Genomic DNA, 24289 nt, shown 5'->3' with positions numbered 1-24289 from the left:
TCACCACTCCTCAGCACACACCCCATACTCTTTGGATATGACCAGAAAAGATGGCTGCATCTGAAGTTTAGAGCTCTTATTTTCCCTATGGATGCCAATAGTCACTTCTGGGGCCAGTGATTCTTTCAGACCTCACTTACTCTGAAGTGAACTGGACTCTCCATTTGAATCAAAGGCCCAAAAAGTTTTTGCTAAGAACCTTATATTTTTCGAATCCCCTTTTCGTTGTTATTGACTGTTTTCTAATATATTTTTCTGTAAATATTTTCTTGCGCTGTTTTTTATTTTCTCTCATTAAGCAATATTTCTAAATAGTTAGGGCACAACCTCCAAATGCTGTAACCAGAAATAAAATGCTTGCCTCTTTGAGGGCTACCATATTTTAAAGTGACACTAAATAATATTCATGTTCTCCAAAAATATTCCATACACATACTCTACTTAATGGCCCTTTACTATTTTTCATGATATCATTTATTTTTTTTTACAATATTTTTATTGGGTTTAACAGAACTTAATTCCATAATAAGCACATACATTTAATCAGCTATAAAGTAATTAAAATAAATATTAATAGTAAAAGTTTACACAAAAATGCAAATAAATTATACAACAAATATGTTTAAGTGGTAATTGTAGAGAGAGGCACTTAGTTGCGTGCACATTGCATAAATACTGAGAAGTATATAATAAAAGGAAAAGCTATCGGTATAACATAACTAAAAGTTTAAACAAAAGAGAAAGAGTAGTGGTGTTCCTGCTTTTATTCATTCATGTTCATTCGCATTCATTGGTTGAGTAGGAGTAGGAAATTTGCCTCTGAGGTGAGTTATGAGAAGTATTGAGCAAGCTGTTCATGGGAGGTATAAAAGCAGAGAAGAAAAATAAAAGAAAACTCTAAAAGAGAGTAGAACGAGAGAAGGAGGGGGGGGGGGGTGTGGGGGGAAAGAAGGGACAGGGAGAGCAGTGTTCTCCCGACCAGGTGTCACATCTGTGTACAAAACTTAATGTATTATTCAGAGGGGAAGGTATGGTCAAGGTTGAGATTACTGTTGTAATTCAGCCATGGGACTTATAAGAAAATTTGAATGCGTATTGCTCAATATTATTTCACATCTATAAAATTCAAGAATGGCTCCCTTCAAGCTTTTGCAATAACCTGATGCGTGGCAAGGAATATGGAGGATATCCTTTTATTTTTTTTTATTTGTTGAAGTCAGAGAGGTTTTGTTAAAGATGAGGTGTATTAAATTATAACCGCATCCATAATTGTTAAACTACGGGACATTGACACCAAATATGAAATAGTCTGCCAGGGGAACAGTACAAGGTGGAAAGAGAAGATTTAATTTTAGCTAGTTGTCATATACAAGCCAAATACAATTTTGTGACAGAGACATAACAAGAAACTAAAGTGGCCCTGATGCAAGAAACCATGATGAGCCCCTCTGACCCCATGCCAGGGCCCTTTCCACTGGTCCCGGTGCCATTTCCACTGATTTCAGGGCCGTTTACTCCCATTGCAGGGCCCTTTATTATGTTCTCGCATCAGGACCCTTCCTGCATATTTGCCAACCATTTCAAAACATTTTTAGGGACACTTTTTTTTGCTATGTGTTCAGTCAGCCATTTTAGGCAGAGAACATATCAACACCTTTACGCCAACTATACGCATATATGTGGCCTCTCAGCAGGTAGGCCTTAACACTGAGAGGCCACATGTATGTGTACTAAAATGTCAACAAAGCTGTGCAGAGAGCACACAACCTGTGTGCTCCTGGCACAGTTACCAGCGAGTAACAAAAAATCTCCCGATCGCTACTTGCGATCAGGAGCTTTCCGATCATGTGACGGCTGTGACAGCCAATCACGGTGGTCACATGACCAAAATCTTCGCCTTTATCTCCTGGCATCTGAAACCACTTAAAGGCACATGTTTGCACACACGCGCCCACACTCCTAACACATCTTTGTACCTCCAACCCCCCAGCACACCTTCAACCCACAACATATCTATTTAAACCCTCCCAACACACACAGCAGTGTACTTTAGGTACCTTGGTCACCTCATGGCCACTCACCTTTGCTACAAATATTGATTGGCCTTTGCCCCTCCAGCCAGCAGTTTAATATGCAGTGGGGGAGGAGGGGGCGGTTGGCAGCCCTGTGATGTCCACAGCATCTCCCTCTGCTCCGCAGGCCAGCAGTTCAGCTAAACAGTGGAGAGGGGAGGGCCTCTTACCCGGGCAGGCTCCGGCTTCAGTACACAAGTGAGTCGCTTTGCTTGTGCACTGAAACCAGTGCCTGCCTGGGTCAGATACCCCTCTCCCTACACTTTATAACTGAATTACTCATCCGAGGAGCAGAGGGAGATTCCGCAGGCACCACACAGAGCTGCCAATCACCCCCACAGCATAGTAAACTGGTGGTCAAATGTTCAGGGGGAAATAGCAGGTCTGGGTCCCACCCCTCACGGTGGCGTAATGTCAGGACCCTTAAAGGGTTAGTTGTAGAGTTAACTGACTCCAGAGATGATCACTTTCAAAGCTGAACCCCAGACACAAGTTATTGCAGTGTAAAAATGGGAATGACATCATCAATGTGCTGCACATAGCCTGTGCAGAGAGCAGAGCTGTAGGGAGATCCAGCATTCCCACCCACTACAGGCTGCTTGCAGAAAAGTAGAGGAGTGAGCAGATGTAACACCAGTCACCCTGCACAAGGAGAGAGCAACAGTCGCTGTTCCTTAGAAAAGGTAGCTCCTGCAAAAACTTAATGTTTCATGTTGAATTACTGCACAGATCAGGAAGAAATCTACAAAACAGATCAATATTTAAGTAAAGAACACACATTTATCTTGTATTTAGATCATTTTTTTGCTTATTCAGAAGTTAAGTTTTAAGAATGAATGTTTATCATAAATATTCTGAAATAAAAAGAAATGACATGGGGAAATTGTATTTATAGAAATAATATCAAGCAGCCAATGCACAACTGGTAATTATCCAGTGCAAGTTAGGACACAAAACTTGGGAGCTGATTGCTTGCTTAAGGCACCCTTAAAGTAGTTTTGAACCCTCAGCATTTTTTGGTTTACCACACTGAGCCCAATAAAATAAATATTCCCCTTTAAACCATTAGTTAAAAAAAATGAACACCACAATTTGCAATTTGCAACCTTCACTGATGCTGGCTCCTAAGCAGTTCTGTTTTCAAAAACTTCAGATCTTCACAGAATTAACAGAGGACAGTGCAGTTTTTAGCCAGTCTGTTAGCTTGGAGAAAGGATTGGGAGCAGGGGTGTGCCTTGGCATTATAGGTTACAGGCCTGTGTGTTTCTATTAATGCACACAGTTTAGGGAGGCACAGCTATAGCCCCTGCATGCAAGGGCAGATGCATAGAACACTGGAAAGGAAAGGAGCCTCCCTGAAACGAGAACCCTGGGGCAGTAGTCATGGCACCAGCTTAAACTGGAACATGGGCAAGGACTATAAGATAAAGAGGTTCCTTAATCATTAAGTGCCTAAAGCAGCTGTTGAAAGTACAAGGGTTTAATATCCATTTAATCTTTCCCTTTTCACTTATTATCAGCCCCATAAATCTATTCATCAAAGAATTACACAGAATTTACAATCCTTTATTGTAACTAAATATTAATTTGACCATGGTATACAGTGCCTTGAAAAAGTATTCATACCCCTTGACATTTTCCACATTTTGTCATGTTACAACCAAAAATGTAAATGTATTTTATTGGAATTTTATGTGATAGACCTACACAAAGTGACACAAAATTGTGAAGTGGAAGGAAATTGATAAATGGTTTTAATTTTTTTTTTTTACAAATAAATAGCTGAAAAGTGGGGTGTGCATTTGTGTTCAGCTCCCTTTACTCTGATACCCCTGACTAAAATCTAGTGGAACCAACTGCCTTCAGAAGTTACCTAATTAGTAAATAGAGTCCACCTGTGTGTAATTTAATCTCACTATAAACACAGCTATGAAGCCCTCATTGGTTTGTTAGAGAACCTTAGTGAATAAACAGCATCATAAAGGCCAATGAACACCCCATACAGGCCAGGGACAAAGTTGTGGAGAAGTTTAAAGCAGGGTTAGGTTATAAAAAAATACACCATGATTTGAACATCTCACGGAGCACTATTCAATCCTTCATCCAAAAATGGAAAGGGTATTACACAACTGCAAACCTACCAAGACATGGCCATCCATGTCAAGCCAAGTGCCTTCTTGGACACATATCCTACAAAACAATAGAAGAAACCAAACACAGCACTATTAGGTAAAACTGAAATGTTGTGGATATGTTATCAGTTGAAACTATATTAATATATACTACAATTTTATAATAGCTAACAGACAGGTACTGAAAATAAAAAGGTACATAAAGAAAAATCCTCAGGCTCATTTTCCCACTTTGATATATCCAAACCATCCTATATAAATGTTTTTCACCAGAACTTGACTTCAATTCATGCCGATTATGTAAGACTCAGTACCCGCTGAACAGGAGGCATACACAAGTCTTTCAATCAATCACCCAGAAATACCTCATGCAGCCCTGGCTGGTGGTTTATTTAAGACCTGGGAGCTGTACAGCCCGGGCATAATCAAAGATGTCCCTGCATTTCACTGATGATGGATAACTCCAGAAGGGAGAAAGGGGAAGAAGGTCATTGGCTGCATTGGAGGCAAAGGGACTTAAGCCTACCCTACAGTCAGTCAAGGAGCCAGATTTGCTAGGCGACAAATGAGGTTTGTGTAGGCTGCTGAGGGTTGAGAAATCCACTAGTCACCAGGGAAAACAAAAGATCAAGGCTGCCTAGTCCCAATCCTCCAATTTTTTTTTGTTGTCTTCTGCCAATAAACCCAGAGACATAGTATTGCAGCTGGTAACCCATCCATCATAGTGTTTCCTATTTAAATAATTAAAACATGCATAATTATACTTCAGAGAGACTTTGATGGGCAAAGTTGAGACTCCCTGCCCTGAAGATTTGTATGGATGGGTTAAGTACTATAGTTAACTGAATAGTTTACTGACAAGAATGGCTTGGTGTATTCAAGCATTACCATGGTGGAAAACATTATTCCTTTAATTTTGCACTGTACCTAGTGAATGTATTCCCATGCAAAATTGGTGGTGTGCACCTTGGATTATTTAATGGTTAACCACTGCAATTTCTTCACATTAGTTTTCTTCTGGCAATCATCTAGGATCTTTAACACATTTAGATGGATTTTCTGCTGCAATTTTAAACTTTTTAATATTCCTTTACAAGCTAGTTCTAGGCAACATTACACAACAGTGTTAAACTAAACTTTCTCTTTATAATTTTCTTGGTATTTGAGAATCTCCTTCATCAAAAAATATAAAAATAACAAACCATGCAAGTGTCTCGGTTATCATATTATTTCAGTTTAAAATATTAATGTATTCTAATATCTTATTCAAAACAAATAAAGAAGCTTTTATGTGAGATTTTGCTATTTTTGCAGCTTCTATTTTAAAATTTCATTTTTCATAATGTAAGTGATGTTAGTCAAAGCAATTTTTTCCCAAATTGTATTTTGGATAAGCACATTTAGATCTAAAGACATAAACATCTTTCAAAGAGGACGGTTTATACTTTATACCTAACTTGAAAGACACTGTTTAGCATTGCCCATTGCAAAAAGATCTTCTGTTTAAAAACATGTCTAATTCCATTTTTGTGTTTTGTCTGATGTGGAAAATACTCTTGCAAGACAGTTTAAGCTCACCTAAGACTGCCCTCCCATGCCCCTCCCAGCTCCACTTTTAGGTGTACCAACTAGTAATCAACTGCTCCAGGTTGGAAGTGCCCAAACTTACATGTCCCCTCTTTGCAGTGTTATAATTCCACTTCAGTCTTCTTGAGCCTGAGAGAACCCTGGCATTGGACAGCTAATAGGAAGTGCCCATGTCACTAAGGCTATGGTTTCCTTTTAAATAGTGTTATATTATTATAATGTTTTGTAACTATTTTGTAGCCAACTTAGTCTAACCTGCTAAAATCTTAGTACTGATTGGTTCTCTTAGTTATAATGCCTTGCACCATTTTGTTAACAAGCATTTTACCATTCAACATTCTAATAAAAAGGGAAGTTGACGTCTTTTTTTTATAATCATCCCTGTGTTTGATCAGTACATGGCTGAAGGGAGTACTAACTGTGCATATACAATTATTCAAAAATCGGTAAACGAGCAATGTGCAGTACCCGAGACATGTTCTAAGAATATATCTTAAGCCGCGTACACACGGGCGGATTGTATGGCCTACTTAGTCCGTCGAAACATATTTCAGCGGACAGTCCGCTCGTGTGTGGGCTTCAGCGGACTTTTTCAGCGTGCAGTCTGGCGTACTAAGTATTTCGGATTTTTCGAAATACTGTCCGTCATACTTTGGTTTCAGCGGACAATCCGCTCGTGAGTAGGCTAGTTCGACGGACTAAGAATGGCGCATGCTCAGAAAGGATTTACACGGCGAAAGGTTGCATTGCTGTGTATTGGACTTCCTATTTCTAGTCCCGTCGTACGTGCTGTACACGTCATCGCGCAAGCTTTCGACGGACTGTTTGTGCATCCGTGTGTGGTCAAGTCCGTTCATTCGAAAGTAGGACGGACTGTCCGTCGGATTGTATGATGGACTAAGTAGGCCATACAGTCCGCCCGTGTGTACGCGGCTTTACACTGTCTTTATTCAACTTGTATTTTTTGCTTTGAGTTACTACAATTTTTAATATGCACTTTTCTTTATGTACTGTATTGAGTAAGCAAGATCATGTCTTTATCTTTTAACAGGCTGCCAACCATTCCAGTGTCATATTCTTTGTCATCTCAGACCTGGCATACATTGATTCTATGTACCAGTTTTCTTTGGCTTGGTATATTAATGTGTACATAAATGCTATTAGGAAAAGTCAACCCTCACAGAAGCTTCAGGAAAGAATTACTTACCTCAATGACTATTTCACAAACAGGTAGGATTATAATTATATTTCTTTCGACCACCACTGACCTTTTTTAATAAGCCAATAAGAAAATACTATTAGAATCTTAAATCAGTCAACAAAATGTATTGTTTTGACTTATTATTCTTGACCCCATTACACACAGTCTGAAAATGATCAGGTTCAGCAAGAACCATATGACTTTTGGTCCATGTGTACAGTTGTTTGTTCTACAGAAGCCAATCAATAAAACATGATGGAAAACCAGCATTCGTTCAGCGGTCCCATCCATTGGCTGCAATTGCTGATTAGTATATTCTGGTGGGGGGGGGGGGGGGGGGGCCTTGTCAGAATACAAAGTCTCAGTGTGAGAGATCACTGCATTAACATTGCTTGTGTCTTAAAGACCCACACCACCCCATCTAGTTTGCTTTCTCCCCTCCCTACTCTCCTTCCCTTTCTTCCCTCTTCATTCTTATTTCTCTTCTAAGGCAGGCCAAAGATTACCCAATTTTCTCTTGATTCCCCCATCACTATAGTCAACGTTAACCACTTAACAACCGGCCATAGCCGATTAACGGCTACAGGGTGGTTGTTTAACTCTGAGAGGCCATTAATTAGTGGCCTCCCAGAATTCCGCTCTCGCGCCCCCTGGGGCACACACTCGAGAGCATTCATGACCGCCGGGTCCTGTGCATCATGGATCACGGTAAATGGCCATTCATCGCAGGCATTTACCACGTGATCGCTCCGTCAAATGACGGAGCGATCACTTGTAAACAAACCGGCGTCATGTTATGATCGGTACAGCGGAGGGAGAAGAGATCGGTGTCAGCAGCGATGTGGGCTGCATCTGCAGTGCCCACATCGCTGCTCACCAAAATTTAACCCCTCAATTCCCTGCCAATACTCTACAATACCCAATACCCTGCCAATACTCTGCAATACCCTGCCAATACTCTGCAATACCCAATACCCAGCCAATACTCTGCAATACCCTGCCAATACTCTGCAATACTCTGCCAATACTCTGCAATACATGCCAATACTCTACAATACCCAATACCCTGCTAATACTCTGCAATACCCTGCCAATACTCTGCAATACCCTGCCAATACTCTGCAATACCCTGCCATACCCAGCCAATACTCTGCAATACTCTGCCATACCTTGCCAATACTCTGCCATACCCTGCCAATACTCTGCAATACCCAATACCCTGCCAATACTCTGCAATACTCTGCCATACCCTGCCAATACCCTGCCAATACTCTGCAATACCCGCCAATACTCTGCAATACCCTGCCAATACTCTGCAATACCCAATACCCTGCCAATACTCTGTCATACCCAGCCAATACTCTGCAATACTCTGCCATACCCTGCCAATATTCTGCCATACCCTGCCAAATACTCTGCAATACCCAATACTCTGCAATACTCTGCCATACCCTGCCAATACTCTGCAATACCCTGCCAATACTCTGCCATACCCTGCCAATACCCTGCCAATACTCCGCAATACCCTGCCAATACTCTTCAATACCCTGCCATTTTTTTTTTTGTTTTGCTTCAGGCTTCCCTGTGGGGTCTTATTGACCCTATATCTCACTGTAAAGAGGACCTGCCATGCCTATTCCTATTACAAAGGATGTTTACATTCCTTGTAATAGGAATAAAAGTGATCAAAAAATTTATTTTTGGGGAAGAAAATGTCAAACTAAAATAAATAAAGTAAAAGGAACAATAAAATAGAAAAAAAAAATGTAAAGCACCCCTGTCCCCATGTGCTCACATGCATAAGCGAACACATACTTAAGTCCCGCCCACATATGGAAACGGTGTTCAAACCCCACAAGTGAGGTATCACTGCGAACGTTAGAGCGAGAGCAATCATTTTGCCCCTAGACCTCCTCTGTAACTCAAAACAAGTAAAAAAATGTAAAGCGTTGCCTATGGGGAATTTTAAGTAGCGACATTTGGCGCCATTCCACGAGCGTGTGCAATTTTGAAGAGTGACATGTTAGGTATCTTTTTGCTCAGTGTAACTTCATCTTTCACATTATGCAAAAACATTGGGCTTACTTTACTGTTTTTTTTTTTTTAAACGCGTTCGAAAAATTGTTCCAGAAATACCGTGTGTGATAAAAAGTTGCAATGACCACCATTGTATTCTCTAGGGTCTTTGCTATCTTGACAGCCAGTGCTGTCTCTCGGCCTAGGCTGACAAGGCCCCTTGTGGGGGGGCGACCAAAAGTGACCCCCCCGCATGGAAAAAAGCCCCCCTAGACCTGTCTTGTGGAGTCCCGGCAAGACAGCATTGGTGGCTGCTTTGCTATTGCACGGCACTTGTAAATATTATGCAAATGTGTTTGGCCCAGGGGGGTATAGCGGCTGGCCAGACCAGCAGTACGCAATTTAACTGGTGAAGGCAGAGTCTTGGACTCCACCTGAGGCCCCGCCTACCCTCCTCTGTGCTGCTTTGCACACTGCATCTTCTCCCTGGCCCGGGGTGGGGTCTGTCTGTGACACTCATGATAGGATGAGGAGAAGGAGAGAAGAGCAGGAGGGGATCCCTTGTTGGCGACCAGGACAGCAGGTAAAATTTACTAAGTCACTATTACTTTTGTAATGTGTGCCAAGCAGCCAATCAAATAAAGGGCCTAATATGGAAATTAATATAAAGATCTTGTTGCAATAAAGTGTCCCGTGCTGCAAACTCACAGTCCACATTCAGTGAAAGTTCATGTACTGCAAAGTTTGCATTGATTTCAGCATGCACAGGGCACATTTTGCATGCTGAAATCATTACAACCGTTGCAGTACATGAACATTCACTGAATGTGGACTGTGTAATGAGTTTGCATTGATTTTTAATATGTGGACACTTAGGCTACTTTCACACTGAGTTGCTTTACAGGCATTTTAGCACTAAAAATAGCGCCTGCAAAGCACCTGTTAAGTGCCTCTCCTGTCACTCCAGTGTGAAAGCCTGAGTGTTTTCACACTGGAGCAGTGCGCTTGCGGGACGTTAAAAAAAAGTCCTGCAAGCAGCATCTTTGGGGTGGTTTAGGAGCGGCGAATACACCGCTCCTAAAACGCCCCTGCCCAGCAAAGCGTTTCGGCAGCGGCGCTTTGTGGGGCAATATTAACCACTTCTTTGGCCACTAGCGGGTGTTAAAAGTGCCCTGGTAGCAGCCAAAAAGTGCCGCTAAAACTATGGTAAATCGCCACTAAAACTAGTGGCACTTTACCGCCGATGCCCCCACCACCTCAGTGTGAAAGTGCCCTTACTTGTCTATCGATCCAGTGATGTTGGCACCCCAGCCAATTTTCGGATAATTTCTCGGGTGCTGCTGCTGCCATTCATGTTAAGGGAAACTGGAAGTGAAACCATTCACTTTACAGCCGGATTCCCTACTGTAAATGTGAAAAGCAAGCTGTGCTTTCTGATTGGCCCGGCAAGGCAAGAAGGAGGGGGCCGAACTTCCAATGGATGGCACTGCTGTGCCGCCTCCCAGAAGTGGGGAAGGGTACCTGTCAAAAATAGGTACATGTTCCCCCTCCCCCTGAAGGATACCAAATGTGGTACCAGAGCTGCAAAGTGCTCTGTGCAATAATCAATAAATACCCATTGCAAGATACCCAGTACCTATTGAAACCACTGCCAGTGCCCAATGAAACCACTGCACACTTATCATTTGAACTGTCTTATTAACTAAGCCTTAAAATTTGACATTTGTAGAAGAAAAAGTGACACAATATAGAACAAAATTGAAATAATGGATATGAAAAATAAAGCAAAAGTTTGCACACCATAAGCACCTGGTAACCTAACATTCCAGGCTGTTTGCAGTTTTACTTTCCTCCTTCACCGTTGCTAAAATGATGTTTACAAGGACAAGACAGTATTCTCAGTATTATCTTCCTGCTTTACGTACCAATAGCTACTGGAAAGGTTGAACAAATTTTCTTGTGTTTTCAGGCGTAAAAAAAGTCTAATGAGAGAAACTGTTCCCATGGACACTGTCTCTTCACTGCCTGTCTTTGCTGTATCTAAAGGGAAATGCTATATAAGAATGTAACAAATATTGATTCCGCTTCACTTTCAATAAAAAATGCTATATTTTTCCAGAATATTATTAAGCATATAAAAAGCAGTGTTCATTTAAAGGGGAAGTCAATCCTGTACCATATTTTTATACTGTTTTTTAAATAGTTCAACACTACGAGAACTCATTTACACTATATATAGCTAAGTCAATAAATCTGCAGGAAGATATACAATTATTTTGTTTTGTTGTTTATTATCCCTAGTTGCATCCTCTGGTATGAGCCCTTCTAAAGCAATAAAAGTCACTCAACAGAAATGACTCATGCATGCTACATGATGAGACATACATGGTGATCCAAGAGGTGATTAGTGGTCCAAACATTCAAAATGAAGGCAGGAAAGATACTAATCAGTTAATTGCCCACTCATTGACAGTTAAAATGTACCGTATATACTCGAGTATAAGCCGAGATTTTCAGCCTCTTTTTTGAGGCTGAAAGTGCCCCCCTCGGCTTATACTCGAGTCATCGCTGTCTGCCCGCTCGATCAGCGTGTCGAGCAGACAGACAGCGGCCATTCTATAATTCAAAAGCCGCGCCTCCGGCTCCGCCTTCGCCTGTGATAGGCGGAACACTGAATTTCCCAGCAGCCTGTGTTCCGCCTATCACGGACATCGTATCATCCTCGTACTACGGACGAGGATGATACGATGTACGTGATAGGCGGAACACAGGCTGCTGGGAAATTCAGTGTTCCGCCTATCACAGGCGAAGGCGGCGGCGCAGCTTTTGAATTTTACAATGGCCGCCGAGGCGCCGACGAAGAGGGCACGGGACGGAGGCAAGGCAAGGCACGGCACGGGACGGGACGGGACGGGACGGAGGCAAGGCACGGCGGCGAGGCACGGAGGCAAGGAGGCAAGGCACGGGACGGAGGCTCGGGACAAAGGCTCGGGACACAGGTAGGCTGGACACACACACACACACACACACACACACACACACACACACACACACACACACACACACACACACACGGATGGATACACACACACACAGGGATGGATGGATGGATGGAGACACACACACACAGGGATGGATGGATGGATGGATGGAGACACACACACACAGGGATGGATGGATGGATGGACACACACACACACAGGGATGGATGGACGGACACACAGGGATGGACGGACACACAGGGATGGACGGACACACAGGGATGGACGGACACACACACAGGGATGGACAGGCATGTCTTACCCTCGGCTTATACACGAGTCAATAAGTTTGCCAGTTTTTTTGGGGGTAAATTGGGGGCCTCGGCTTATATTCGGGTCGGCCTATACTCGAGTATATACGGTAAACACTAAAAGCAGAATCTGTTGCAGTAAGAATTTAAAAAATAGTAATTCTGTACATTGTGAAATATAAAATTATCCAAAGTTTGTGTATTTACAACAAAAATTGAATCATTGATTTATAGTTATACTGTATGTTGCCACACCCAAAATAAATCACCAAAGATTATTGTGAAAGACCATTTAGCCACTCTAAAGAGATAGTGTGCTAAGGCGAATAGTAAGTGTGGGCAAATTGTGCTAACAGGGAAAAGGCTTAAAGTGTTTTTTAATCTTTACATATACTCACTGAGGTGACTAGTCTCAGTTGACACAAAGAGATAAAACAAATCCTATTTAATAAGGTCTAGCTGTTTAGCTGCAGACCTCTCTTCTCTACAGACTTCTAAAGCACACCGTTTCCACATAATTTCTAAACTCCAGAAGGCAGGGGACAGGGATCTGATGTCACACACTGCACTGAATAGAACAGGGAACTGAGTGTAATCTGAGACCTGAGTGGGCACATTCCCTTGTACACAATCTTGTAAGGAAACCTGCACAGCTGAGGCTGTCAGTCACTTTCTGTGTGCTGGAGAGAGGGCAGGACCATCTCCTGAAATTGTCTGTAACAGCACAAACTGTCAGAAGTGACTTTGGATAAAGACAAGTAAAGAAGGAATGCGATGATCAGTTTTCATTTCAGAGGAGTACAATCACTTTAAAAGGGTTTGGTTAAATAAAACTTGAGCCTACTCTGCTGTGGTTCATTCAAGAATGAGAAATGCACAGAGTGGAGCAGTCAAGAATGTCTACTGAAAAGAGCGCAGGGGTCAGGATTGCATAGTGCACAGAATGCAGGGGTCAGGAGTAAGTAATGCACATAGTGCAAGGGTGATGACTTACAAAACAGGTCAAGAGCAAAAAAGCCTCCTAAGCAAAAATTACCCCTTCTTTCCAATACAATCCCCCCACCCCATGACCTCCAGCACAAATTCACCCCTATTTCTTTGAATTGTATTCACTGAAATTGCATTGCTTACACTATTCTGCTGCTAAGAACCCTGGGGTCTTGACACTGCAACTGCATATGTTTTTTCATCTCAAATTTGAATTATACAGCTGCTGGCTACTCTCTCTGCCTTCCAGCCCACCCGAATCTGTCAGACCTACATGTAGCACAAAGCTGAGAAAAGTGCCCTAAATTTCCTCTTCACCACTGTGCTATAGATCTGGACAGATGATCCTGCAAGTGGGGGACAGACGATGGCAACTGAATATTTCATATAAAAAAGAAAAAACACAGGATCAGGACCTGGAGTCATGGATGCCATTAGACATTTGCCTAATTGGCAGGGCCATCCCAGGGCTCACCCCCTAATTTCCATGGTAACTGCCAGAAAGCTCCGGGAGTAGCTTTGCAGCATCAATGGCAGCAGAATGTATGCAAAAATATACAATACAGTTGTGCTCATAAGTTTACATACCCTGGCAGAATTTATGATTTCTTGGTTATTCAGAGAATACGAATCATAACACAAAAACTTTTCTTTCACTCATGGTTAGTGTTTGTCTGAAGCCATTTATTATCAATCAACTGTGTTTACTCTTTTTAAATCATAATGACAACAGAAATTAGCCAAATGACCCGGATTAAATGTTTACATACCCTGGTGATTTTGTCCTGATAACATGAACACAAGTTGACACAAAGGGGTTTGAATGGCTATTAAAGGTAGCCATCATTGCCTGTGATCTGTTTGCTTATAATTACTTAGTGTGTGTGTAAAAGGTCAAGGATTTTCTGGACTCCTGACAGACCCTTGCATCTTTCATCCAGTGGTGCACTGACGTTTCTGGATTCTGAGTCATTGGGAAGCAAAAGAATTCTCAAAGGATCTGCGGGAAAAAGTAGTTTAAACGTATAAAACAGGGAAGGGATACAAAGCAATATCCAAGGAATTGAGAATGCCAATCAGCAATGTTCAAACTCTAATCAAGAAGTGGAAAATGGGGGGTTCTGTTGAAACCAAACCCAAAGGTAGACCAACTAAATTTCCAACAACAACTGCCAGGGAAATTGTTCGGGATGCAAAAGAAAAACCCACAAATAACTTCAGATGAAATACAGAACTCAGGGAAAACATGCAGTGTGGCTGTTTCAAGATGCACAGTAAGGAGGCACTTGAAGAAATATGGGCTGCATGGTCAAATCGCCAGAAGAAAGCCATTACTATGCAAATACCACAAAGTGTCCCGCTTACAATATACCAAACAGCACAGAGACGAGCCTCAAACCTTCTGGCACAAAGTCATTTGGAGTGATGAAACCAAAATTGAGCTTTTTGGTCACAACCATACATGCTACATTTGGAGAGGAGTTAACAGGGCCTATGATGAAAGGTACACCATTCCTACTGTGAAACACTGAGGTGGCCTGCTGATGCTTTGGGGTTGTGTGAACTACAAAGGCACAGGAAATTTGGTCAAAATTGATGGCAAGATGAATGCAGTATGTTATCAAAAAATACTGGAGGAAAATTTGCATTCACCAGGCAGGAAGCTGCTCATGGGACATATTTGGACATTCCAACATGATAATGATCTAAAACACAAGGCCAAGTCGACATGTCATTGGCTACAGGCAGAATAAAGGAAGGTTCTGGAGTGGCTATTTCAGTCTTCTGACCTCAATATCATTGAGGCAATCTGGTGAGATCTCAAACGTGCAGTTCATGCAAGACAGCCCAAGAATTTACAGAAACTAGAGGCTTTTTGCCAAGAGGAATGGGCAGCTTTACCATCTGAGAAGATAAAGAGCCTCATCCACAAATACCACAAAAGACTTCAAGCTGTCATTGATGTTAAATAGGGCAATACACGGTATTAAGAACTGGGGTATGTAAACTTTTGATCAGGGTCATTTGGCTAGTTTATATTGTTATTATGATATAAAAAGAGTAAATACAGTTGACTGATAATAAATGGCTTTAGCCAAACACTAATCATGAGTGAAAGAAAAGTTTTTGTGTTATCATTCATATTCTCTATAAAGTGGTCTAAGCCCACGTACACACGGTCGGAGATTTTGCCAACCAAATCCGTCGGATTTTGCCCGTCGGATTTAGTCCGACGGATTGTGTCCAAAACTGTTGCATACACACGGTCGGGCCAAGTTGGCAAAAAATCCGATCTTTCAGAACGTGATGACGTAATTTCGTTACGATGGGACTACATTCAGGCTAGTAGCCAATAGCTTTGATGTAGGAATTTGATCTGAGCATGCGTGGCACTTGGTCCGATGAAAATGCTCTACACATGATCGGATTAGGTCCGTCCGGCCCAGTTGGTCGGGAAATATTTCCAACATGTTGGAAAATTGGGTCGGACGGAGATTCGGACGGAATCAGTCCGATGCATACCACACACAGTCGGATTATCTGACGACACGGTCCGATAAGACTCATTCCGACAGATTCTCCGACCGTGTGTACAAGGGCTAAGAAATCATAAATTCTGCCAGGTATTTAAACTTATGAGCACAATTTTGTGTATATATATATATATATATATATATATATATATATATATATATATATTAATTACTAAAAGTATTGGGGTGCCTTCCAAAAGTATTGGGACACCTGCCTTTACACGCACATGAACTTTAATGGTATCCCAGTCTTAGTCCGTAGGGTTCAATATTAAGTTGGCCCCCCTTTGCAGCTATAACAGCTTCAACTTTTCTGGGAAGGATGTGCACAAGGTATTGGAATGAGTCTATTATGGGAAAGTTTGACCATTCTTCTAGATGCACCTTTGTAAGGTCAGGCACTAACGTTGGACAAGGAGGCCTGGCTAGCAGTCACCGCTCTAATTCATCCCAAAGGTGTTCTGTTGGCTTGTGTTCAGGACTCCGTGCAGGCCAGTCATGTTTCTCCACTCCAAACTTGCTCATCCATGTCTTTATGGACCTTGCTTTGTGCACTGGTGCAGAGTCATGTTGGAACAGGAAGGGGCCATCCCCAAACAAAGTTGGGAGCATAAAAATGTCCAAAATGTATTGATATGCTGGCACCTTAAGAGTTCCCTTCACTGGAACTAAGGGGTCAAGCCCAACTCCTGAAAAAAACACTCCATAATGCCCCCTCCACTAAATGATTTCGACCAGTGTACAAAGCGAGGTCCATAAAAACATGGATGAGCGAGTTTGGAGTGGAGGAAGTTGACTGGCCACAACCCAATAGAAGACCTTTGGGATGAATTACAGTGGAGACTGCGAGCCAGGCCTCCTTGTCCACAACAGGGCCTGACCTCACAAGTGCATTTTTGGAAGAATGGTCAAACATTCTCATAGACACACTCCTAAACCTTGTCAATAGCCTTCCCAGAAGAAGAAGTTATAGCTGCAAAGGGTGGACCAACTCAATATTGAACCCTGCGGACTAAGACTGGGATGCCAATAAAGGTGTCCCAATATTTTTGAATATATATATACGGTATCTCACAAAAGTGAGTACACCCCTCATATTTTTGTAAATATTTTATTATATCTTTCCATGTGACAACACTCTGTGATGTCGTCATGGAGGAGTGGAAGAGGACTCCACTAGCTACCTGTGAAGCTCTGGTGAACTCCATGCCTGAGAGAGTTAAGGCAGTGCTGGAAAATAATGCTGGTCACACAAAATATTGAAATCTGGGCCCGATTTAGACATTTTCCCAATCACTTTTGTTGCCAGCAGTTTAGACATTAATGGCTGTGTGTTGAGTTATTTTGAGGGGACAGCAAATTTACACTGTTATATGAGCTGTACACTCACTACTTTATATTGTAGCAAAGTGTAAATTCTTCAGTGTTGCCACATGAAAGGATATAATAAAATATTTTCAAAAATGTGATGAGTGTACTTACTTTTGTGAGATACAGTGTAAATATATATCTATATATATATATATAGATATATATAGTATACATATTGTGGTATTGGGGTGATTATACTGATATGTCATGTGGCAGATGCCTTTTCCCAATGAGTTATACCAGTCCATACTGTATTTTGTATTTACTGTAATATTTCCTCCTTCCTGACCCCCCCTCGACTTTACCATTAAGGTCAACAGCACAACCATTGGTCCCTCCACACATGGCAGGGTGATTGGTGTAATCCTTGACTCTGACCTCTCCTTCAGCCCCCACATCCAATCACTGGCTAAATTCTGCCATTTTTCACCAATTAAAATTGGAAAGTTATGGAGTAAATAAAGCATTTGTGGCATCCAGATCATTTTGACCAAAATTGGCCCGACCGGCCACTGATAAAGGAAGCTTGCTTTAGATGTCACATTTCTGTCTAAATTTTTGAAGTAGGGGGACTAAGTTATCAATGATATATTGTTTGGGGTCTCTTGACATCACTCCCAAGATATTTCATTTTGTCAACTAATTTTAACTGAGGTATTCCTATAGGAGTATGGTTAGTTGGTATATCAACTGGAATAAGAGATGACTTCTACCAGTTACTAACCTGTCCCGAAAATCTACCGAACTCTTCCACTATACGCATTACCTCCATTATTGACCCTTCAGTGTCCCCTAAAAAGAACAGAACATCATCTGCGTACAAAGCTATCCTTTCCTCCCCACACTTCCTTTGAAATCCACACATCTCCGTTGAAGACCTTACTGTGCATGCGAAGGGTTCCATCGCTAATGCAAATAGCAAGGGTGACAACGGGCACCTTGCCTCATCCCTCTCTCCAACGGGATCCTTTCCGAAAAGTCATTATTGATTTTTAACTTAGCACTTGGATTTCTATATAAAATTTTTAGCATTTGGATACATTTTTCACCGAAACCCGAACTTTTCCAGGACCTGCCAGAGGTAGTCCCTCTCAAGGCTATTGAATGCCTTGGCTGTATCCAAGGATATAACAGCTCTCGAGCCAGCGACCTCCAACGGGACCTGGAGGTTCATGTAAACCCTTTTTATATTAACACTTGTGGATCTACCTGGAACAAACCCTGACTGATCCTCATGAATAAGTTTTGATATACATTTGTTTACCATAGATGCCAGGACCTTTGCCACTATTTTAACATCAGAGCACAGTAAGGATATTGGTCTGTATGCTGATGTTTCCAAGGGATCCTATCTGCCTCAGTGTCTTTAGGAGTTCTGGGACCAAAACCCCCCCAAATTGCTTATAAATTTCCAGTGGCAGACCGTCTGTTCCGGAGGCCTTGCCGTTGGACATACCAGCAAATGCCTGTGTCAGTTCCTCCAACTCTATTGGGGAGTCGGGCATGTTCCTGTCGCTCTCCAAAAGAGTGGGTAATTCTATTTTCCCCAGGAACCTCTCCAACCCACCAATATCTGGGCTCTGTCATGATTTATATAGTTCCCCATAGAACTCCGAAAAGGTTTCCATAATCACCCAAGGGTCGGACGTAACTTCTCCTCTCGGATTCCTAATTGAGGAAATACCAGAAGGAGTAGAATTAGTCCTCACCAAGAGTGCCAATAGGTGGCCCATTTTTTCTTCTTCTCCAAAGGAGTTCTGTCTCCATAGGAGTCTCTTATTTTCCGCACCTCTTGTTACAGCCTCCCTATATTCCTGCTGCTTCGCCAGCCATCATTTTTGCTTCTCTAAAGTTGGATCTGATACATAGTGTCTCTCTAACGCCATTACTTCCTTTCTCAGATTTTCTTCCCAGGCTTTAGACTTCTTCTTAATTATTGCAACCTGTCCTAAGGAAGTCTTTAGATGTATCCCATGTTACCCCCGCTGACGCTGCCCCTTAATTAATTTCCACAAATTCCTTTAATCTCAGTGTAATTTCTTTTGAGTTCTCTATTAATTTAAGCCATAGTGGATTTATATTCCACCTTGTCAACTTATTCCTGATGTTTAGGTTCATAGTAACAACCAAGGGAGAGTGGTCTGATACTCCCCTTGGCCAGTATTCTATATTTTTTATTAATTGAGATAGTTCACTGTTGCCTATTGACAAATCTATACGGGAGAGTGTCTGGTATGTGCTAGAAAGGCAGGAGTATTGCCGGGAATCGGGATTTCTAACTCTCCATAGATCCTGCCAGCCTAGTTCTTCCAAACAATTACTCAGACGGGCCTCCGCTGGCCTAGCTATCCTATTCCCAGGTGGAAATCTGTCCTGACTAATATGAAGGACTGCGTTGAAATCCCCCATAATTAGTATTGGTATATTCTCCTTATCCTCAACAAACTTTAACAGGGGATGTAAGATCTCAAATTTAAATGGAGGGGGAATATACACGTTCTCTAGTACATATGGTCTATTCTCTATCAGACAATCCAAAAAAATATAACGTCCCCATGGATCTATGCTGATATGTCTGCAGAAGAATGGCAATTCTTTCCTAACCAATATGCTCACCCCTCTAGAATATGAGGAGTGTACTGAGTGGTATTGAGTTATATACCACTTTCTATTAAATTACATATTGGTATCCTTAGTTAAATGTGTCTCTTGAAGACATATCAGAGTCGCCTTCTGGGCTTCCAATGCGGATAATATGATAACCTTTTTAGTGGGATTACCCATTCCACGAATGTTTCAAGAAACTATCTTTAAAGTTTTTGACATCATCACGTAAATATAAAAAAAGAAAATAGCGCTGTTCCAATTTTTCCCTCTTAACTATAAAAAAAAAGACCCAAACCATAATAGAAAAGAAGTTAAACCCTAAAAAAGAAAGAAACAAGTAAACAGGAGGGGAGGACCTTCTCTGTGTACCTATCTGCCGTGCTTGCTCATCACTCTCCTCCCGTCTCCATAACTCTTTTCCCTTTTACATTTGTGCATAGAAATCGTTTTTTACCAAACTGTGATTCAACCCATACTTTACCTTCTATATTTATACTAACATGCTTCTTGATCTCTAAACAAGTGCTTATTGTGCCCAAACTTGACCTTTGAATTCCCTTACTTAATATTTTTTTTCTTTTCCCTTGCTCTCTACCCCTCCCCCTCCCTTTTACCATCCCTCTTCTCCCCCTCCCCTATGCCTGCCTAGGCTATCCCGTGGAGCATAATATGTGACCTCTTCACACAACCGTTCACCCCATCCAATCTGTTTCCCCAAGTGAAAGATCCGCTCTTCCCTTGGTACTTATACTTACATACATATCAGAGTATCCAGGGCTAAAGATTTCTTCCTTCCTTCTCCCGCAGGTACTTAGAGTTTACACCGAGGGACACAGATGCAAAAGAGCACTTTCTTTGCTTGCATAATTTGCATAGCCCCTTTTTTACATTAATAATGTCCTGCTCAGAGTCCTCTGCCACCTGCCCCCTTCCAGGTACTGAGCTTCTTTTAAATGTTCCTCTCCAGCAGACCCCCAAGCCCATCTCCCGATAGCCATCCTCTCACCTCCACAGGGGTATCCCACCTCAGCCGTCCAGCACGCGGGGAGTCACTCAGACCCGGGCTTGTAACGGCATTCCAGTGTCTCTCCTCCTCCCACCATACAGTCACTGGCTTCCGGCAGCACTCTCCGCTCCCCCTTCTCGCGAGGTTGGGCCAGGAGTGTTGCCACAGCAACCGGATGCCTGCCCGACCACGTCACGCTCTCACCGCTCCTCCTCCTCTCCCTCTCCGTGTTCGGTGGCTCCATGGCCTCACAGACTCAGCGGTCTCCCAGCAAGAGGCTCCTAAGGTATCCCAGGGCTGGCGGACACAGGCGGGCATAGAGCACACCCCCAGGCAACATACGCGGTCACAAACGGGTCTACACAGGGTGCTATAGGAGAGCTGGAGAGGACTCCGGACACATCCGCTCACCTCCTCATTCAGCCAAGCCCCCAAGAGAAGAGATCTGGTTCATCACCTTGGAATAAAAAGTACGCAGGAACGGGTAACTTCAAATTTGTGACAATCAAAATGGCAGATAAAGGAGGGGCAGTGGTAGTGTTAAACTCTTCTGACTGCCACAATGGAGCACTGAGGCAACTGTTGGATGTTGAAATGTATGTACCAGAGAGCTGATTCCACTGTCGAATGTATAGAAGAATGGAGTACTGGTTAATACAGTGGCTTAGGTATTAGCATTTCTGCTGTGTAACAGCATTATGGTTCTAATCCTGGCCAGGACACTACTTTCCTGGAGTTTGCCTGTTAGTCCTGGATTTCCTTTGGGTACTCCAGTTTCATCCCACACTCCAAGGACATGCTGACCAGTTATTTATGTTTATGTATGTACTGTAAGTGAGATAAGGAATTTTGATTGTAAGCAGGAACTCTTGTGAATGTCCAGTAAATGCTGGTAAATAAATACATTTAATAGTTTGGGCAGTGTCTATGGGGGAGCTATATAGAGAAATTAGTCTCTGCCTTTCCTCATCAAACCCATTTTTCATCACCTCCCCAAGGTGCATAAGTACAACAATAATGGAGATGGTAGAATAATTGGAAGACCAATAGTTGCTTATATTGGCTCCATTAATGAAGGTTTAGGAGATTGGATTGACCAATATTAACAGCCCCATGTTCACCAGATTGAATTTGCACATGGAGGACACCAGACAGACACATACAGGGATACTGTATATATACTATTAGAAAACAGGCACACATATACTGACACACATACATAGGTTGGACTGGATGGACCTGTGTCTTTTTCTAACCTTATCTGCTATATATAGCATAATGCAGTTTAAGAAAGAAAACACTGACAAGATGCAAAGAGTGATATGGTAACAGGGTTAGATGTAGCTAACATCTTTGTATTCTTCAATATCGAATGACTATGGAATTATGGTGATAAAGTGCCATCTCCACAAATATAATAATTGTCCTGAGGATCTTCAAGTGTTTTTGATTAAAGGGATATTATTTGTGTTACTGTACAAACTTTTTTGTTTAATGGGCAATGTTACCTCCAGAGATGTGGCATTTCTATGAGTGTAAAGTTTGCAACCAAGTTTGCAAAGTCCCCCCCCCTCCCAGCAAAAAACTGAATGACTTTGTGCAGCATCATTAAATAGCACAATACACTCTTTGAACACAGATCCCAGTGTATATTGTGTGACAACCTGTCATAGTGTTTTTTTTTTTTTTTTAGAATGACACTTTTTAATTATTTCACTGTGTGCCATTATAAAAAAATATATTAGTGACGGAAGTGGCCTTAGTGGCGGAACACCGGGGCCTGATTACAAGTGCGACCTTTGCGATCCTGGTCATTCGGCCTGGATTAAGAACTTCATGGGCCTGGTGCTGAGGATTTTGGTAGGCCCTGGATTATGAAGTCCCTTGCCCTGAATGCTACATTAAAATGTTCTCTACAGCCCCGCCTTTATTAACCACCACTTGTGTCTAGGCACTCCTTCCATCACCACCCACTGCACCTGTGACCCCTTTCCTCATTATCTACTGTCCCTGAAGCCTCCCTTGCCTTACCACCCACTGGACCTGCAGCCTTGTTCCCTCACCACCCAACATGCCTAGGCCCCCCACCCCTCACTATCCACCATGCCTAGTTACACCTTCCCTCACCACCTACCGTGCCTGTAGCCCCTCTTTTTTGCAGAAATACTACAGGAGGTGATCAGAGACTGCAAAACGTATTGCAGGAGAGGGTCAAAGACTGCAAAACATATTACAGGAGAGGATCAGAGACTGCAAAACATACAACAGGAGAGGGTCAAAGACTGCAAAATGTACTACAGTAGAGGGTCAAAGACTGCAGACATAGTACAGAAGAGTGCCACAGACTGCAAAATGTACTACAGGAAAGGGTCAAAGACTGCAAAACGTACTACAGGAGAGGGTCAAAGACTGCAGACATAGTACAGGAGAGGGTCACAGACTGCAAAACGTACTACAGGAAAGGATCAACTACTGCGGACCTGATACAGGAGATGGTCAGACTACAGACCTGGTACAATTGTGTCCTAGCAGTGACCAGTGTGGAAAACATTTATCACTGCACTATGTGTAAACAGGAGTTTTCAAAATATAACAAAGTGCCAAAAACAACAAAAACTTTACCAACATTCAATTGCTCGAGTACAGGAGGACAGTAAATGGTTAACAAGTCTGTGAAGCTCCTAGTCTGACCAGCTAATTCCTTCAAAGATTACAAGGAAAGGGTCAAACAAATAATGGATGACTGACACTGGACTGTGGCACAAACGGCTCTATAGAAACAGCTGAAGTTGCAGCTACTTCCGAAGTCCAATCATCATTCACCTCCTGTGTGCAGAATAAATAAATACAAATATAAGAAGCAGTGTGAGAAGACAGAGGGGAAGCAATCCCTTGATCACTGTGAGCATTGCATATTCTGCACACATGATGGGAGAACTCACTGATGATTAGAATTCTGCAGCTTGTGTTTGGCATTACCAGAGAGCCAGTGACATGTTTGATAAGATGTGATCATACCTTCTTCATGCTCAGGTATGTCAGATCCTCTACATCCCACCCTGCTCTGGCTACTAGTATCTTCTGAACAAATGTGGTGGGCTGGGCAATCTTATTGGCTAAGGAGGTGGTGGGAGGCGGAACAAGTTATCAGTCATGCCCTCCTATTCAGAAGAGCAGCACTTTTGGATGCCTGTCACACTGGTCTGTCCCTCTTCCTCCAGCATGTGAAAGCCGGTGGGAGGGAGAGGGGGAAAGGCACACAAATCTCTGCAATACCACCCGCCTGCCACATCGGACTCCATGCTGTCTGGGGCCCCCTATCAGCAGCCCTGCTGGGAGCCTGGCGGGCGAGGAGGAGGAGGAGGAAGAGGTGAGGCAAAGGTCAGCAGTGCCCCTAGGTGGCAGTGTGCTCTAGCTTGCCTAGCTTGCCTAGTGGGAGCACCAGCCCTGCATCCAAACTTCATTAATATATTAATGACAATTC

The 24289-nt window shown here is 42.5% G+C and overlaps 1 protein-coding gene across 1 annotated transcript in view; it reads left to right on the top strand.

Moving 5' to 3' along the window:
- Positions 1 to 24289, top strand: part of LOC143962680 (dynein axonemal heavy chain 3-like) — a 2426925-nt gene that overhangs the window by 2068742 nt on the left and 333894 nt on the right. Inside the window, exon 65 of the mRNA XM_077472045.1 lies at positions 6843 to 7021. Coding sequence (XP_077328171.1) covers positions 6843 to 7021 — 179 coding nt within the window. The remainder of the gene's footprint in view (positions 1 to 6842; positions 7022 to 24289) is intronic.

The sequence above is a fragment of the Lithobates pipiens genome, unplaced genomic scaffold (assembly GCF_037356315.1).
Source record: "Lithobates pipiens isolate NorthernLeopardFrog02 unplaced genomic scaffold, aLitPip1_a1.2 Scaffold_8, whole genome shotgun sequence".
In the NCBI taxonomy this organism is placed as follows: domain Eukaryota; kingdom Metazoa; phylum Chordata; class Amphibia; order Anura; family Ranidae; genus Lithobates; species Lithobates pipiens.
Note: the sequence above shows the minus strand (reverse complement) of the source record. Positions and strands in the feature narration are given on the sequence as shown.